This window comes from Solanum tuberosum, unplaced genomic scaffold, assembly GCF_000226075.1.
Source record: "Solanum tuberosum cultivar DM 1-3 516 R44 unplaced genomic scaffold, SolTub_3.0 scf00042, whole genome shotgun sequence".
Classification (NCBI taxonomy): domain Eukaryota; kingdom Viridiplantae; phylum Streptophyta; class Magnoliopsida; order Solanales; family Solanaceae; genus Solanum; species Solanum tuberosum.
This window is the reverse complement of record NW_006238967.1, coordinates 2,246,208-2,266,554: the sequence shown is the minus strand read 5'-3', so window position 1 is coordinate 2,266,554 and position 20,347 is coordinate 2,246,208. Positions and strand designations below refer to the sequence as shown.

General features: G+C 30.2%; 1 protein-coding gene across 1 annotated transcript; it reads right to left on the bottom strand.

Moving 5' to 3' along the window:
* Positions 1-8,726: 8,726 nt before the first annotated feature.
* Positions 8,727-11,591, bottom strand: LOC102586356 (subtilisin-like protease SBT1.7). Its single transcript, XM_006343141.2, has 3 exons — positions 10,910-11,591; positions 10,407-10,792; positions 8,727-10,299 (listed from the first exon to the last, which is right to left on the bottom strand). The coding sequence occupies exons 1-3, from the start codon at positions 11,473-11,475 to the stop codon at positions 8,939-8,941; spliced, it is 2,313 nt and encodes a 770-aa protein (XP_006343203.1). The 5' UTR covers positions 11,476-11,591; the 3' UTR covers positions 8,727-8,938.
* Between the last annotated feature and the right edge of the window lie 8,756 nt (positions 11,592-20,347).

Here is a 20,347-nt window from a genome sequence, read left to right as displayed (position 1 = left end):
TGTTGGTGCTATGAAATTATTCATGTGTATTCGCTATGCATTGAAACAACGTATAAAAAGGTTGAAGAGATACATAGCTTTGCTGGATACATGTATGTGTGGTTATAGCTATGTATCAGATATATTTAGTATAAATTCAAATTGACGTATGATGTCTAAAAAATTAGTGCATGATATATTACTATTTATGTATCTTATTTTGTATGAGAAATATTGTATTTTATAAAAAGAAACATTATACATATAATTAGTATAAATAACATTTTTTTGTGTGGGATACAAAAACAGTAGTGATCAGTTGATACATATAATGATATATGTAATAAAGTTTGAAAACTATTGAATTTGATATATATTATGTATCATGCACCTATCAATTAATTTGATACACAGTGCTTTAGCTACAAAAACATTAAGGTTTATGTATCAAGTGTATTTATTGAGATTGATACATTATTGTTTGGTAATTGTTATGTATCAGATACATTTAGTATGAATTTGAATTTACATATCATGCCTAAAAAATTGGTACATGATATATTATTATCTATGTATCTTATTTTGTTTGAGAAATACTATATTTTTTTTTAAAACATTATACATGTAATTGTTCCAAATAACATATTTTTTGGTGTGTGATACATAACAAATTTTTTATGTATCAAGTACATTTATATTGAACATGATAAACACTAATCAAAGATTCAACAACATTAGAGTTATGTATCAATACCTTAAATATGAACATGATACATTGCATAAAACAAAAGCTATTGTAGCAGTGATGTGTCGGATCAGTGATAGCACTAAAAATGACTAATTTAAGAATCAAAATATGCGAGATACATTGAAAGTAAGCCCAAAAAACTAAAAGATCGAACCAACGGAATGAAGTGTATCAAGATCGCCATTAGAAATTCCTGGAACCATTTCAAATGCACTCCAAGATGAACTATGTGCATTAACAAGGTTTTTCCACCTCTCTTCCATAAAGAGATCGAGAGTAAAAGATTCAGTAATTTTTTAAGATGAAAAAAAATAATAAAAAAATCAAAAATTAAAATGGATGAAAGAAATCTATCTCTTGAATAACTTGAAATCTTTTATTGGAAAGAGAAAAGATTTGAAATTCAAAAATAGATTAATGATAATAACTGTAGAGAGATTTGTGGAGTGAAAAAAGGAAGGAAAATCATGGTTAGGAGATTTCAAATTAATGTATCCGAAAAAAGGAATGATGAGAGCAAAAAAGGGAATTTTTGATATTTTTTGAAATGGTAGAGAAAATAAGAAAATATGATAATAAATGATGTGCAGTTAGGTAATTTTTCCTTTTTTTTTTACTACATTAGGAATGTCATGAATCATGACCATAAAGGAAATAACGAAACTTTTTATATATAATTATAATAATATATTATGAACTTTGTCCTAGCATATGTAAGTCAAGGCTATAGTAGAATTTCTTGAGCAATTTACTCTCTTCTAAATTGACTATGCATCTGCTTGTGTTCATTGACTATTTTCTGTTAATTTGGTAGCAATCAATGATATTAAAAGGAACACTCAATGACGATAAAATAAATGTTCTATGAACAAATTTTCAAAGGTCAGTAATGTACTTATGTACTTTTTTGTTTAGCCATAAAATTTTGAAATTCAATTCATAATTTTCAAGAATTTGAAAAATAATAAAAAGATGTTTTCATTTTCGCACTCATAAAAAGTCAAAAATAAACTTCAATTTGTATTCATGGTCAAACACATCTAATTCAAATATCATTTTTCACTTTGAAAACAAAAGCTACCTTTTCCAAGTTTCACAATGAAATATGACTAAACGCCCACTAAAATAAATGATCATGGATTTGAACAAGTCTTGAAATTTACTTAGGTGAGTTTTGACTAAATTAAATAATTATGTTGGGGGACTAATTCTTGGTACTGCTCAATGTATCTTGCATTAATTACTATTTTACCCTATTGATATCGATCCCGGATCTTTTTTTGTTGAGTTTTGAAAGTTGGTTTCCAAATTTTGTGTAAAAAATTGAGAACTTGGTAAGTTTTGGTTTTTGAAAGGCTAAGATGCTTAAAAGTGATTTTCAGAGTCTTTTTGGAGTTTTGAGTGTGGAATGTGGAATATGAAAGTTGTCGATTTCAGAGTCGGAGTCTTTTTGAGGATTTGAGGTCCTAAGTTGGAAATTGTTGAGATTTTAGTCTTTGGGTTGACTTTGGTCAATATTTGGGGTACGGATGCTCGGATCAAAATTTCAAGAATTTTGTTGGATTCAGGGGATGATTTTAGGCCTAGCTGAGGTCTTGATTGATTTTTGAGAGGTCCTGAACTTATTTTAGCCTTTTTAGGCGTTGTGTTAGTTTCGTGTGGTTCCAATGGATGTCGGGTCAAGGAGACCTCATAATTATATTTCAACAGTTCTATTGAGTCTAGAACGTCGAGTATAATCGATTTGCACATGTGGTTTGTGTTTATGGGGTTCCGAATGAATCATGAGGGTCCTTTTGATGTTTGAGACTTGACTGTGTTTTTTGGTGCTATAAGCCTCGCTTTTGCGAAGGTCGGAACCCGAGTTTTTAGCGGAATTCACTTTTGTGAACCCTTGGTCGTTTTTGCTACATCAGAGGGGGATTTTGACCTGCAAATTTTGAGATTTTAGCCCCATTAGCCATTTTTTAGCTAGGGAAGACATTGGAGGCGATTTGTGAGGCCGTTTCTTGAGCTAAAACCTATGGCGTAAGCTTTTTGATCCTAGAACTTCATTTCTCATTGATTATTAATGGTTTCTAACATCAAAATTTGGGGTTCTGAATTACAAATGGCTTGATCTTTCAAGAACTCAATTTCTAAGCTAAAATGAAAGTTTTGAACTGATTTTGATCCATTTTTTGAAATGACTTTCACCATTGAGTTCCTAAAGTCTTGAACATCATTTTCAAGTATTGATTTTCGGGTTCAAACCTTCTTTTTGAAATTGAAGTTTTAGTTGATTGACCCATTTTTCAAGTAATTGGTATGGGTGTTGTTGTTTCCGAAGATTTATTGTGAATACTTACTTATATATAGATTGTGTGGCTTCGGAAGGGAAAAATGTAAGCTTTGGATTGATTAATTGATTGCATTAGGACAAGTGATCTCTTAAGCTTTGTAATCTAGTAGAATTGTCTACTTATATTCATTGTATGTGTGTCGGGGAGTAATTTGGAATGAGGTGAATGGTGTTATTGCTCCACTTGATTAATGTTAATAAACAAAGAAGGGATAAATGAAAAGGCTTCATGATGTTAATGCCAACTTGTGAATTTTCTTGTTGTGACCCTATTTGATTGATTTGATGAAATGCCTTGATGACTTGAATGTGGGATTGAATTACATGACTTGTTGTTTCTTCGTGTGGTGTGATGTTGCTTGTGTGCATTGATTGTTGAACGAGACATGTGATGATCATTAATGTCAAGGTCTTTTTAGGCAAGTGCTTATGATGCCGAGGTCATTTTCAAAAATGCAATTGATATAAAGCCGATGGAAAATAGTTCTGGCTAATGATTTGATATAAATTCGATGGGAAATGATTTTGGCTAGTGATTTGATACAAAGCCGATGGAAAATGGTTATGATTAGCTATATGACATAAAGTCGATGAGTAATGGTTCCAGCGAGAGTTGATTCTTGTGTTTTAATGCATTTGGATGCTTATGGTTGACTTATTGATTAATTGTGATTGATGTATTTGATACTTGTGATTTGACTACGTGATACATGTTGACTGTTGACTTATGACCTAGGACTGTGAATATTGAGCCTTGTGAATTGTTTATGGTAGAACTGTTAGGTTGGACTGATTTTTGTGCAAGTTGTAGTTTGAGGAGGTTCGGTTGGAATGGAAAGGAGTACTTGATTTCTAGCTAGGTTGCCTTGTTTATTAGGTTTCTTGTTGGGTACCGTGTTGTTGGTACTCACTCCTTGCTTCTACACTTGTATAGGTTCCGAGCCCGAATCTGTGTGGTTTCCTTCTTCTTATTTTGATTCCAAAGCTTGTCAAAGATTTGAAAGATAGCTGCTTGTAATCCGGACAGATCCTCTTGTTCCTTTACTTTATGATTTGTTCTATTTGAGAAACAAAAACTATGAGACTTGTATTTATCTTTTGAAGTATGTTTTTACATTAGTGGCTTGTACACGTGACAATCATGTTTTGGGGTGTTTATAGAATGAATAAGTTTTCCGTTTTTGTCTTATTCTTGCTTTATCTTCCTATTTTTCTTTCGTTTTGTTGGGTTGATGCTGACTTGTCTTGGTGGGAAAAGACAAGTATAATCACGTCTATTTTTGGATCATGACATACATAGAGAACAATAACTTGTTAGCCTTATAGTTTAGCTAAGAAGTGATGAGAATTAGTGATAAATAATTTTTTTAGCTAAACAATAAAATTCATCGTTAGTCTTATTTAGCAATGAATCATAATAAATTTTTGTAAGCTACAAACAAATTAGAGAGTGATTAGTAACAAACTTCATAGCTAATTCTCATATTTTTGGTTGTGAATTATGTAAGATTTCGTGTTCTTTCTCTCCACTAAAGTGGCCGTGAAACTATCATGCCTAGGGGTGTACAAAACTGAACCAAAAATCGAACCAAACCGCAAATCAAGTCAACCCGAAAAAAACCTCGACTAGTGGTTTGGTTTTGAAAAAAAAAACCCCGACTAAAATTTGGGTTGGTTTGATTTTAACTAAAAAAAAACAACCCAAGACCAAACCAATCCGACATTATATATATAATTTTAAAATTTTATTTTCTACATAAAAATATTTACTTTGATATAATTTTTTAAAATATTTCTTATACTTTTTCTATAATTTTTATCTTTTAATATATTATTTCAAGTTTGAAACTTAGAATTATGAATGGGCCAATAAAGATTATAGTCCACAGATGTTGGTAATTATAATAAAGCTTAAATCAAAATCAAATTAATATTAATGCAAAAAGAAAATCAATTCAACACTAAGAATGACAATAATATTGAATATTTGTTCTTTAGTTTTACATTGGTTTAGACAATTAAAATACATAATCTAATTTTAATTTCCTTTAATATTTAGTCATGTAACTAATACTTATTAAACTTATTTTTAGCATGATTTAGTACTTTTAAATTATGATAATTTTCATTATGACTTGTTAATTTGCAATATTTATTTTACGCGATTTCATTATTGTTATTTTTGTTTGATATTTTAGTGCCATTAATCATATCATATTGTGTTATATTTTTAAGAAACATCTTAGATAGTTGTATTTTGGTAAGACTAAAGAAATATTTGAAGTACTAGTAAATTATATGTTTGTATGAATACTTTACCGGAAAAACCCGAAACAATCCGAAAAACCCCGAAAAAACCCGAGGTTGAAAAACCCGAGTTTTATTGGTTTGGTTTATAAATTTAATAATTCGACACAAATGATTTGGTTTGATATTTGTAAAACCCGAACCAACCCGGCCATGTACACCCCTAATCATGCCTTTGCTTAATAATCAAAATAATCTATATTAGTGTGATCAAGAATTCTATTATATTGTTGTTTGCAACAAATTTTAGAATGATGAAAAATAAAATATGATGAAACAATTATTATTCATAAATTATTGTGAGGATAATTTTGTTTCTCTTCGATTTTTTTAAAAGATTAAGTATTAATGAAATAATACAACTATTTAGAGAAGACATAATATAAATAATATTTTCCAGTTTTATTTAATTATTATTATTATATATAATACTAAAAGTGTATTTTGATCTTTTTTCACTTTTCTATGTTGGGTTTACAAAAGTTCAGATATAATTTATAAATAAACAGATAGATAGATTGAATAACAATATAATTAGTTACAAATATACCTTAGATTCTTAAAAATTGTACTTCTATCACAATTAAGTAATTACAATACTATTAATTAAGCTAATATTTTTTAATAATGCCCTTAATATAGAGTGTTTCATTTTAAAATAAAATATAGGTGCTATGTCTACAATTGAGTTGAATTATAGGAGTGTAGTGTAATTTAGCCTTCTTTAAAATAAAAAAAAAGGTTTAATACACTCCTCAACTTTGTCATTTAAAGCTGTATACCCCTTATTATAAAAGTGTCTCATATATACCTCTATTGTTAAATAAATGGCTACATTCGTAACTATATGCGTATAACTATTCTATTTTTAAAAAAATAGAATAGTGATGTAGTTCAATTTGTGTGTGCCACATTTATTTTGACAGTTACATTATAGATGTCCTATAATTATTATGTTCAAAAAATTTAGAGAAATTAAAAGAAATTCAATTCTGACAGCTGAGTATACTCACCAATAATTGGCAAGGTCATTATTTATCATGTACACAACTAGCACTAAGTTCCAAACTTTCTTTGACCTATATATGTACTTATTAAACATTGCCAAATGGTCGGGGACCTAACATCCCATTATTTTAAGTTTTTAACCTATCAATCTTTCACGATCAATTTTAATTATAAATTTCAAATTTAAATCTTATCGAAGATAAAATTATCTTTATTAGGACGTTTTATTTTTATGATATCCTTATTGTTATAATGAAGTTGTTTGGATCTCTCTATGATTTTGTGATTGTTACCTTCTATATGAAAGATTTTTTCAGGTTAGATTTGGTGTACTTTTTGTAACATAATAACATTATTGTATTTTACTTTTTCTAAAAGAAAAATACGAATTCTTAATCATATTTAACTATTTTTTTCTTTTATAGAGAAATGTTTTAGATTCTATAAATTGAGCCTCATTGTTTCAAGACCTAAGGGCCTTGAAAGTCTTGTTTAGGGCGAGGATTTGTGAGACACAACTCTTGTAAGAGTTGGTGTTTCAATTAATTTTTAAATAAATTCATTTGTTAAAAGTTTTGAAATATACAAAATACATGAATGTAATTGTAATATTTACTTTTGTTTTAATTCTATGTTATAAGTTTTCTTTTCAATTCATGAATTTATAACAAATACAATTTAATTTAAGTCTTTTCTTGCAAAACTTTTATTTTATAAATTGAGTTTCTTTTGTTTGAAAAGATAAGCACTCAAAAAACTATTTTCTCTTGAAAAACATTTGTGAGACATTAGTCAAAAGGTGATATCACAAATTCAAAGATAGAAGAGCAACAATCTTGAATGCTACTCGTTTTGTGGCTTAGTTGAATCTCGAAGATAGAGTTTTTATTTATTCTTTCGTTTGCTTGTGAGAGAGACTCCAACTATCTTCAATAAACGTATTACCGTGTCTCTAAACCAAGCAAGTTTTATTTTGGATTCTTTGTACTTTTATCATTCCTGTTCTAACAAGTCTTACACTGTCAATTGTCTGAACCTCTTTCTATTGTGAGTGAATTTTGAATAAATCTTATGAGGTTATTTCTCTCGATATTTTACACTCTCTTTTATATAGTGGATTGTTCATCTCTTTTTGTGGATCTAGATCGATTAATCAGATCAGTTAAATTATTGTCTTTTTGGTATATTTTTTTATTTTCTTACATAGCGTTTTTTATATTTGTTTTGTTAGTTTCCGCATGATACATATTTAGTATACTTTAATAGGAATATAAAATATGAATGAAAATTTTAAAATAAAATTGATAGTTATGAAGTTCTCATGTCACTTGTCAATCCATGTGCTACAAGAACCATCAGTAATATCTCTTCTCAATCAATCTAAAATAGTAACAACTCTAGCAGATAACCATCAATGTATACCATCACTTTCTATATTGGTCATGCCTTCCCCATTGAGAAAAGGTCAAGATTGAAATCACATGAAAGGTGAAACAAAATTGATGAGTAGCTGTAAACAACTGTAAGGGAAATGGATTTAACTTATGTACACGAATCGCAGTTAATTGGTTGGTGGGATAAAAATTAATTATCCCAGGATTAACTATGAGGAAGTACGACAAAATATTCTAAAAACAAAGAAGACAGTAGTTATAATAAAATAGTGTGATGATCAAAGTACAAGATGCAATAGAAATCAAATGACAAGAAACTACGGGAGAAATACTACGACTATTAGTATGGAAGGTTTTCCACGAAGAGCTTCTCGCTCTAGGATTGAAGGCGACAATCCAACTTTTATTGAAACAAAATGAAGGTTCATCCATAAGGCTAATTAGGCAGCGAGTGAGCCAAGGAGAGATCGAGTGAAATCAAAAGCTAGCCTTTCCGAAATAGGAATGCCTTATAATCTTGCCCTTATTTAGTCTTCTTAGGATGAAGCAAGACACCACACTACTACTTACTAACCTTCTACGCTAATTTGTACCCTTCACAACCTCCTATCTAACCTTCTACCCTAATTTGTGTCCTCTACAACCTCCTCCTATCTAACCTTCTACTCTAATTTGTGCCCTCTACAACCTCCTCCTATCTAACCTTCTACTCTAATTTGTGCCCTCTACAACCTCCTCCTATCTAACCTTCTACTCTAATTTGTGCCCTCTACAACCTCCTCCTATCTAACCTTCTACTCTAATAAGATCATATCCTCGATATGCTGCAACTGCTCATGTACTCCCAAAATCTAAACTCATAGGAAGTACTCCCAAAATTTTGAGATTATATTCATCATCTTTAGCAACCAGTTCGCAACAAATTCAAGTTATTGAGCAAGATTGTAAATGCAAGAAAAGAGAACTAGTTCTTGAAGAATCACTGTACAATGAGGCAAGAAAAGGCAAGTCCATCTTCCTGAATGCATACAGTTTTCCATGTCTTCCATCAAACATTTGAAATACAACTTCCAACTTTTTCATTACAACTTTAGCAGAAAACTACAGTTAATACAACTAAACAACATAGCTACATTGAAACTTGAGCTATCAGTAACCTCTTCATGTCCAACTTATGGCCACTGGACTACTCACTATATGCTTTCCATCTGACCACTCAATTCGAGCATAAACATTTTCAGTTGACGGCATTGAAGGAGCAGTGAAAGTCACGGTATATGATTTCTGCTCGTTCATCCGAGTAAAAGCCAATATTTCAGGCTCAACCACGACTTTCACTGAGTTGCTTGGTGAAATAACATTGACTTTGTATGTTCCGGCTGGTCCAACATTAGTAAGCGTTCGTGTGTGTTTGATTGAACTGGAACCACTTCCGCTGCTTGCAGTCATTTGTTCTGGAAATACAACAGCAAATGAAGGGTAATTCAAATCAGCGACACTAAATTTTTTACTTGTTTCGCAACTAAAGGGTCTTCTGGCAACACTATTGATCTGGATTGATGTGTAGTTCAATGCACAGAGGAAATTCAGATAATCATCAGCCTTCAAGTCATAAACAAGTCCGGGGTTTAGTGCTGCAACAGGATCTACATGTCCTGCACCATGATCAAATGGCGTGGATGGCTTTCCTGTCACAACATCTTGGAGCGCACCTCCTTTCTTATACACTGTATACGCCGTGGTCATAAGAGCTGAGCGGATAGCTGCTGGGCTCCAATCAGGGTGCGCTCCTTTAAGCAAAGCAGCCAAACCACTCACGTGAGGGCATGACATAGACGTGCCCGAAATAATATTAAACTCAACACGTCTGTCGTCCTCGGCCAACCCTGTCGGACCAGCTGCACCTGTCCATCCTGCAAGAATGTTAACACCTGGTGCTATGATGTCTGGTTTCAGAATTTCCTGTGTGATCGAGTTTGGCCCTCTGGAGCTAAATGCAGCAACCACTGGTGATGGTTTGATTCCCACCTTAGTTCCCTCGAAAAGAATAGTGGCTGTCGGATTAGGGTCCGAGGTTAAGTACTTCTTGATTGCTTCCCCTGTTGTCTGTCCCACCGACGTTGCTGGAATCAAATGAGCATCAGCAATTAGCTCATCCCCATTTGCAGCGGTATTAGCCAAGACCATACCAGCTCCACCAGCTGCTTTTACCACAGAACCCTTTTGGACCCTGGGATTTATCCCACGGTCACATAGAACAATTTTTCCTTTAACTTCCTCAGGAATTAAGGTACCCGTCATGCAAAGATTTCCATTTGTCATATTACTAGCATTACCAGCATACACAAAGGGAAGCATTTTGCTTAGTGATGAATCCCCTTTATAGAGCGAAACACCGGAGAAATTCTTACCATTGCCTAGACTTACATATGCAGGAAAATCACGGTCCAATGTTCCTGCACCCACAGTAGTGATCCATGGTGCTACATTGGACAAACTGTAAGGACTAGGACCAGCATTACCTGCAAAGCAACAATAACAATTACGCCTCAATCCAAATCAAGTTACAATCGGCTATATGAATCCGACAAGTTAAAAAAGTAGTAGAAGTTCTCCATAACATCATTACCTGCAGAGCAAGATACTAAAATCCCTTTCTCCATAGCAGCAAAGGCACCAATCGCAATACTATCTCTATAGTAATCTGAATTGCCACCACCAAGTGATAAAGAAAGCACATTCACATTATCATCAATGGCTTTATCCAAACCTGCTAATATATCAGAGCTAAAACAACCACCAACCCAACAAACTTTATAGACAGCAACTCTAGCATGAGTTGCCATTCCGCGAGCATTTCCAGAAGCATACCCAAGGAGACTAGCACCCTGAACAACTGAACCAGCTGCAGTAGTAGAAGTATGTGTTCCATGTCCATCATCATCCCTCGGAGATTTCGATTCTTTCGATACATCAATCGGACCCAAAGTAGATTCATAACCTTTAGCAAAGTACCTATTTGACACACAACAAAATTATGATTTCCCCAATTGTTCACACAATTCAATACATTATTCTAAGTTTCAACTTCAAAATCTATTGCAGAACAGAAGCTAAGTAAGTAAAACATACCTGGCACCAATCAACTTCCTATTACAATTCTTGGAAGTGAAATTAGTTCCAGATTCACATTCCCCTTTCCATGAAGCTGGAATGGGTCCAAATCCATTATCATCAAAACTCTTACTCTCTGGCCAAACCCCAGTATCAAGCACACCAACAATCACATCACCCATCGCATTCGATTCCGGAAAATAATCAGCACTTACATCAAGACCCAAAAACAAAGGCGTCCTTGTCGTATGAAGTTCATACTTCATCTCCGGCAAAACCGACAAAATCCCAGGTTGATTCTGTAAAGACTCTGCTTCCTCAGGAGTAAGCCTGGCAGCAAAACCATGAACAGCATTGTTGTAAACATACAACATTTCTGCAGAAGCAGAAACTGATCTCAACGACGAATCATACCAATGAGTATGATCTTCAAAACCCTCTGGCATTTGTGATTTCGCCATGTGAATAATGAAATTACTCTTCATCGTCATCCCTACTGAGAAATGACATAAACCCAGAAGAAAAAGAAGTGATAACACTACAAATCTCAACATTTTTCTGGGTTTTGCAGTAGTCAGTTCCATTAACAGGTTTTTTTGTGTGGATATATAAGAAATGTAAAGGGTGTGAAAACAGGAAAAAAGGAGAGTGATGGGAGTAAAGATAGAGACGGTGGTTATTTGTTTGGTACTGTGAATGATTGCATTTTTTTTTCAAATACAAAAAAGTTTAAAGATTACAATTTACAGCCTTGCAAAAAAGAAGAAACAAACAAAGATTTCATGTTTCACACAGTTTTTTTTTTCTTTTACTTTGAAAATATAAGACCAAATTCAAAGATACGGTCACACTTTATCTACAAGCAGATCACTCGGTGCTAATTTGGTTGGGTAGTATTTTTATATCCCTACTATCTCGAAATAATTTATTCTTCGATCAAATAAATTTTTAATAATATTGGATATGGTATATTAGTAGCATTGACATTAGTAATAATGATATTTTTTAGGGTAAAATTTATCTGCATACAATTTAATATATGCATGCCATGAGTTTGAATTTATAATTCATTTTACTTAACCTTAATTAATTAACATGTGTTTTACTTCATTAAATCACATAATAATGAAAATTGCATTAATTTGAGGTGTACACTCGATGTGGATAAATTATTTCCAGTTAGTGTTATTTTTATATAATATTTGATGCAGTGTATTAGTATATTTTGCATTATATCTATTTTTTTTAAAATATTTATTTGCAAAATACTATCGGTGAAAAAAATGTGGAAAGTATTTTGAGGAAAAATTGTGTTTTAAACTTATACTAATATCATGTTTTTTTATGTATTAGTTATGTATATTGTAATTCCAAATAAAGTATTTAACTAATGAATACATAAAATTTATGCATTTTTTTTTTTTTGGTACACTCTAGCAAACGATCCTTAAAAATAATTTTAGAATTTTATAAGTTAAATTATTAAGTACAAAAATAGAATCGAATCACCCAATAAACACCCCTAAATTGTTGAATATTCTTTAAAAGAATAATTAAATTGTGATATATTTTATTAATAAGTGATTAATTTATTTACATACCTTCAAATATTGTGCCAAAAAGAAAGAAACAAGAAATTAAAATTTCACACTCACACGGATATGTTTTTTCTTTAACACAATGAATGGATTAAGACAATACAAGGGACATACTTACTCTAAAGACAAGCCACTCACTTGGTAATGCAAATTGCTTTTTATTATTCCAATGTTCTGTGATTTACTTTTCTTTTTAGTCAGTCCCAAAAAAGAATGATACATTTTTATATTAAGTAACAATTTAACTATAAAATATATATTTTACCTTTAATGAAATAATTTACAGCTACACAAATTTCTATCATTCATTTTGGATCACAAATTTTAAAAATCTTCCTTTCTTTTTTAAACTCCGTATTGAGTCAAATTACCTCGCATAAAATAGAACATAGGGAGTATTATTTTCTTTTATCTTTCACTTTACCTCTATGTGTAAGAAACCTAGAAAGAAAGAAACTCCACACTACCATCTAACTATTTTCATTTGTTTATACCTTTTTTTCAGACTTTGGTACCAGAAAGATTGGATTTATTCATTATGGTCAAGTGGGGGTCCAATTAGTAAAAGTTGTACACTAATCATAGTATCAAAGCGGAGCTAGGCGGGGTTGAATTCAGAAGCTTTTTTTTTGTAGACTTTATATTTATATTAGAAAATAATTTAAATATATGTGTAATGTTTATATTAATTGTGAAAATTTTATTATTGACATATATAAGACTAATAATTATAAATTATGACATTATTCTTTATCTTTCAAGTTATAACAATAAAAATTTGCAGGTTATAATATTTTAGTAAAATAAAAAAATAATTTAAAATAACAGTAAAAATTAATTAGTGTGAAAAATAAATAAGGTAAAAACGAATATATTAGTAGTAAATAATTTGAATTCATTAATCATAATTAATATGTGGCATAAAAATAGGAGATTCATAAAAAAAAGGAATATTTATTTTCCTTGTTTAATTCAAAGAAGTTAAAATTCGTTCAAAACATATTTCTTTTGTTTTTTGAACGTTTCCCTCGTTAGTCGTCACTCTCATCTAATTCCTATTCATTTTTATTCAATAATCTTCTTCTTGTAATGGACGGGTTATTATCAGTATTAATAAAGCATGGTGATAGATGAGAACCTTCAGATTGGTGTTCTTTGCGATTTTTTATTTGTATTTGTATACTAACCAAACATAAAAAAAATAATTAAGAACAGTGATACTGAAAAAAATATATTCAAATTTTGTTTTTGTATAATATTTAATTGTGGCGTTTTTGGAATGAACATTTATTTATTTTTAAAATTACATAAAATTTGTTTGAAAATGGTATAGATTTTCGTATGAACATTCGTTTTTATTTTTTATTTTTATGTTTCTGGTTAGTAAAATTACATAAAATTTATTTGAAATTGGTATACTGGTTATACCATGTTGGTACGATTTTGACATTATATTTGAATGATTTTGTGTACTCATTATCTAATAAATGACAATTAATAGTTAGAATTAATATTAATTTGGTATTATATTGACATGATTATTCTGTGAAAAAATGACGACTTATGTGATGAAATAGTTATAATTTTAGCATGAAATGTGTATGAAAAGTGTGCATAAAAATTGTATGAAATTTGTATACTAATTTCATATTATTTCTTGTGTATAATAATTTTTAATTATGATGTTTTTTTAAATGTATAATGTTATATTTTTGTATGAGCATTGAATTTGTTCATTATTTGTCTGGCCCATTTTTTATTTGGCGTGTGACAATAAAAATGGAACATGAATCAAGGTAAATCCCTAAAAATGGGTAAGAGATAGTTATGATTGATTCTTTATTTATATCACCTGATAATAAAAAATATAATTATAAAATTTTAATTATTTAATAAAGTGGAATTAAATTGATTTATAAATAAAAAGAGATCTATTATAACCTGCAATTAAAATATTATAAGTAATAATATTTTAAGAGTAGATTTAAAATTCGTAATATTGCCCCTTAAATATATATGTGGGGTGATTTTTTATGTACCCCTAATAAAATTGATTGACGGTTATTAACGAAATTTAATACCTCCAAACTCTTAATCCTGACTTCGCCTCTGAATTAGTACCAATATACAAAGATCTTTGGAGTTATATCAAGAGTGATATGATTAGAAATGAAAATATCTGAAATAAGTTAGAAGTGATTTTAATAGATTATAAAGATAAAAAAATGATTTAAACATATAAAAAGGAGAAACATAGATGTTCACTGAGGTGTGAGAGATTAGATTTGATAGTTAGAAAAGGTAAAAATGTAAGAAGAAAAAATATTGATGCCTTGATAGAGTTACTTTCTTAGCTTTTGTGATTTTGATTTTTGTTAGTTGTTTTTTGTACTTAGAAGTTTTAGTTACTATGACTTTTTATTTTTCAGTTAACTTTTGTCTTCTTTTTTAATTTTTTGAGTCAACGAATCATCTAAAATAATTATTCTATCTCCTAAGACATGAATAAAGCTTGTATATATTCTATTTTTTTCTTTCTAAATCTCACTTCAAAACTACAATAAATATATTATTATGTAATAAATTATTGTGTGTGTGTTAATAAGAGTTAATTATTCTACAATTTATCCTAATCAAATATGAAATAAAATTATTTTAAAAGTTAATCTTAAAATTAGTTATTCTTTATTCATCATACCAAACAAGTTATAATATAATAACTAATAAGTTCAAATAAATTTAATATTGGAACATGTTGGTGGTGGCTCACGGGTCCATACATACAACTAATATATGTATGTAAGGGTGGTTTTTAGTTTTTAATTAGTGTGTGTGTGTGTGAGTTAATAAAAGTTGGATAGTGGGTGGGACGTGGAAGTTTCACTATCCAACCAACTCTTCATGTCTCCTTTATCTCCGAAATTTTTTTGACTCGCGAAATTATAATTAATTTAAATTTGAGTTGAAAAATCATATTTTTATATAAATGTTAGTATTTTTTTAATATAATAATAGTATTCAAGTTAGTTTTCATATTTGAGATATCTTGAATAATTTGCAGGTCATTTATTATCTTCTATAATTGCAAATATCAGGTAGTTTTATTTATTAAAAGTTCAATAAATGAAAAATAAATAAAAATCTAACCGTATTTTTTTGCCTATGCTAATAAATGCTATTAGTCGAAAGAAGAATTCAAACTTAAAACATTTTATTAAATAAAGGATATGTATAAACCAATTCAAAATTTTCTTTATAGATTTTGAATTTTAGAAATGTAACTTATTAGGTTATGAATACATAATGAAAATTTAATATAAAAATATAAAATTATGAAATTTTATCAAATTCGTAAATAAAATTATAGCTCCGCTGCAAAAATATGTATCGTCTCACGACGTTTAATTATAAAGACAATTTATTCTCGATTCTCCATACTTTGTGCTGAAGAAGACAGACAATATTTAGGGTAGGGACCAGAATTAAATATTCCTACTATTACAACATTATTATATTATTGATAAAAGGATATATTTTCTATGTTTTTAATTGCAAGTTATTCTATCAAATAAATTTTATTTGACGTTTTATAAACCTTAATCCTCTAGTATATTGAATGTTAATTAATTGAGATATTAAATGATGAAAAAGAATAGCTTAGTCAAAAGAATTAGTCTAACTAATTAATATTTATCGACGATGTAAATTTTTATTACATAAGTAAAATTTTCAAATAACATGTTTTATCATTTTATTTTAATGAAAAATAGTATGTCGATATCTTTTAGATTAGTTGTCGCTCTAAACGAAGAGCTCGGATAAACCCAACATTTTTTTGCGTAAATCCTATATTTATAATAAAAATGGATAGTAAATAATTATATTTAAAAAGGATAGTAAATAATTTTTTTTATATATATACACAACGATCCAACCCGCAATGACAGGCGGCCACACTGACCCCCCCCCGGTGGAAGAATCAATTGTCAATTCAATACGAACTCTTTTTTATTTTTTTTAATTCAATATGAACAACTAAAAGGTAACAGCTAAAAATAATATTTTAGTAGATAAACTAAGATTTATAACAAAAATCATTATCAAAAGACGTTTGTGAAAATAATCCCCATAAAATCTGAAAGCCATGTATGAAAACGTCTACATAGTCTAAAATATGAAGATGCAATCCCAATATAATGAAATCTGAATCCGAACAATGGAGTAGTGGAACTAGATGAATCCATGGTAGCATGGAATAAGCAGATTACCCTTAGATTTGGAAAGCGTGAGACTCACAACTAAGGTCACATAACAGTCACTGGAATATGCCTCATACTCAATCAAAGAAGAGTAAATGCAATATCAATACACAAAATCAACAATATGTTGATAGGATCATCAGTCAACTCCAAATATATGAAATATGAACAAATAACTGAAATTTAGTAAAACTAAACAACATACATATATTATCCAAGTCAAAAACATAAACATGACTCCCAGTCATCACCCTGTGTTAACAACCACAACAAACATGCCCAACATCATTACAATAAATAAACCTAATTCGTTCATGGAACCAACAAATAGAAAACAATCAACATGTAACAGGTGTGGTATCCAAGTCAATCGATATAGAACCTGTACCAATAGGGGTGCATTTCAGTTTGCTTGATTCAGTTTTGAAGTTTATCGATTTGTAGAGATGCTAAATTGTTATAGAACCATTAAAATATTGACTTATCAGTTATTGATCGTTATCGGTTTAACCGTTAAAATTTGACACAAACAAATCATTGAAAATCACTTGGAAATAAGGTGACAAACCAAATAAACCATGCACATGAGCTCACAAATTTCATCTTGCTCAAAAGCAAACAATTTTACATTGTAGAATAACAAGAGTCTGAGACAGCCAAAAATAAAAGTAGAAAGCTCAACTCTAAGTCAATGACTTTATATACAAAATGGTGTATATATAATTGTTTAATATACTATTGGGTTATCGGGTAACCCATTAAGAAAAAACCTCAAACCATTAAGAATCGATAACCCGATCACAATCAAAACTGTTATCAAAATCGCTAAATCAATAACTCATTACTGATAAATTAAGAACTATTTTTTTTATTTAGGTTATCGATTTCGATTTGGTTTTGAACAGCCCTATGTACCAGGTCTGATATACGAGTCAACTAATAGATATTCCATACCAAGCATGACACTCGAGTCAACCGATAATCTGTACCAGGCGTGGTACCCAAGTTAATCGATAATCTATACCAAACGTGGTACCCAAGTCAACAGATAGTCACAACATCACACAATCACAACCACACTTGTAAGACCACAAGTAATTAAGGCAAGTTAATTTCATGAGATTTGACAACAAGATATCATTTCACATTCTTCCCTTTTTACTCCTTAATAATGTATTGTACAAGCAATACTAATGAAACAATTAACATGCACATATAACGTAAATTGAAAAATAACTCTACCATCACGTACCTTGAATCAAGTTTGAATGCCCTACTGAACCTGAACCTTCTCTATGTTATAAAACTTAGCTTGTTCTTGGCCTATAAATAATAATACAACACAAAATCAATCCAAAATGGCCTAATATATCCAGATTATATCCTAATCTCAAACCCAAGGACAGTCTCGTGAACATTCCACCTAGCCCAGTGTTTTACACTATTAATTTTCCTAGAACTATCAATTTTATGATTCACAATAGAGAATTATGGCAATAAAATCATGAATAAGCTGCTTTTAATTAAACTCAAGGTTCTACATACCACAATTCTTGCTACCGCATATTTTCCATCTTAGGTTAAGTTCAAACTCTTCCCTAGAGTCACAACTACCGATTCTAAGGTCTAAGAATCACATTATCAAGTTAGGGGAGCAATTTACTTCCTTTATGAATGATCTTGAGGGAAAATTGAATAAATTCTCCCTAGGTCGTTTATGTACTTTTCCAAAACGTCTTTGAGTGAAAATGAGTGATTTTGGGAAATCTCCTACATTTACATCGACTTGCCCCGCTATAGCAGAGTTGCTGTAGCGTAACTACCCGCTATAGTGGGAATTAATTTGATCGTTGTAACGGCTAACACAAGACAAAAACTTGAAAATCTTTCCAAACTTGCTCATTTCGCAACACACCTTCAAACTTTGACGTTCCCTTCACGCCAAGTTCGATATCAAGAGTTCTACTCACCCCGAATTTCTTTCCGAATAGTCCCAAGGACTCCTTAAGGTCTTAGATAAAAGGTAAACCAAATCTAATGAGAAGTTTTACCCCATCCTTTCCTCGGATTGTCCTAGACTTCATCTCGCTCAGATTTTAGCCAAGACTAGCCTAACCTGATATTTTTAACTCAGTAATCCAAAAGTTTTCTCATCTGATTCCTTTTTATGATAAGCTCACCCTTAACGATAGGAAGTTTCATTACATATACTGCTCAACTTTGCGATTTAGAACAAATATACTTCTCATTAAAACATGATGTATGTCATCTAATAAATAATGCATATTTATCCTTTTCGTTAATAGTCTATATTCACTTAATTAGAAAATTCTCAAACTAGTTCGAAAAATGTCAGGTGACTTTAAAAAATTACTTCACCCATTTTTTAAGAGAAACTACCTAATTTCACAAACATTTCTATCATATTTACTAATTTTTCCTATAGTTTGAAATAATTATATTTTATATACTAATTAATAATTGCATACCATATTCCTAGTCAGGTACACATACATGTGTTTACACCTAGATACGTGTTGTTTACTACCATATATAATGAAATAAGGAGAAAAGTGAGCGAGAGTGGGAGGGATGTGAACGAAATTTGTCTATGTATCACAGATACATGTAAATCACATTAGATACATGTATCTGGTGTGACTCACATGTACTTGAGATACCATATACATAGGAGAGTGGTGAACGAGATGGAGAGGCGGCGAGGGAGATATGCGAATCCATTTGGTTACAATATATCTAGAGAAAATTACACCTAATTTTGAACCCCATGTATCATGAGAAACATGCATCTACACACACCAAAATTTGATAAGATTTATAATACTATAAATTAGCGTGTATCTAAGTAATTGACTCCTAAACTAATAAAATTTATATAAATTACCTTGTTTTAACCCTCCAAACCCGATCCAATAAAAATGTAACCCTTCTTCTACTCTGTCATAAAATAAATTTGGGTCCAGCCTGAGTAAAAGAATATTTGAGTTTTGTTTAATTGGGTCGGATCTAGAGGAATTTTGTAACCACGTGAAATTTTTTTTAATTAAAAATCACTTTTGGATTATTTTTTTTCAAAAATTAGTTTGTTGATAAAAGGGTAAATAAACATATTTTGTTAGATGAGAAAAGTATCTATATATACATTATTTATTAGATGATAACTTAATATGGGTATATATATGCTATTTTTTAAAATGAAAAATATATATGTTCTAAATCATAAATTCTAAAGATATATTTGACCCTTTTCACTTTACCTAATAAGAATCTTCTTTTCGTTTCCTTTTTATTCTTTGGGTAAATAAAGAGACAAGGGAAGCACGTGAAACCGTATTTAGCCAAGATTAGTATTTTTCTATTAAAATAAAGTAACTAGTATCAATATCAACTTTGTCTTGATGCAGGTTTAATATGTCAGTTTGTGCTTGTAATTATATCTATACTATACTATAGATTCTGAAATTAAATGGTAAAATGCATTGGATTATAGACTTAGCAAGTCTAGTTTTGCTAACTATTCTCCAATTTTTTTAGATAGTCTTTGACCTATATATTGGAACTTATATATTATATATATA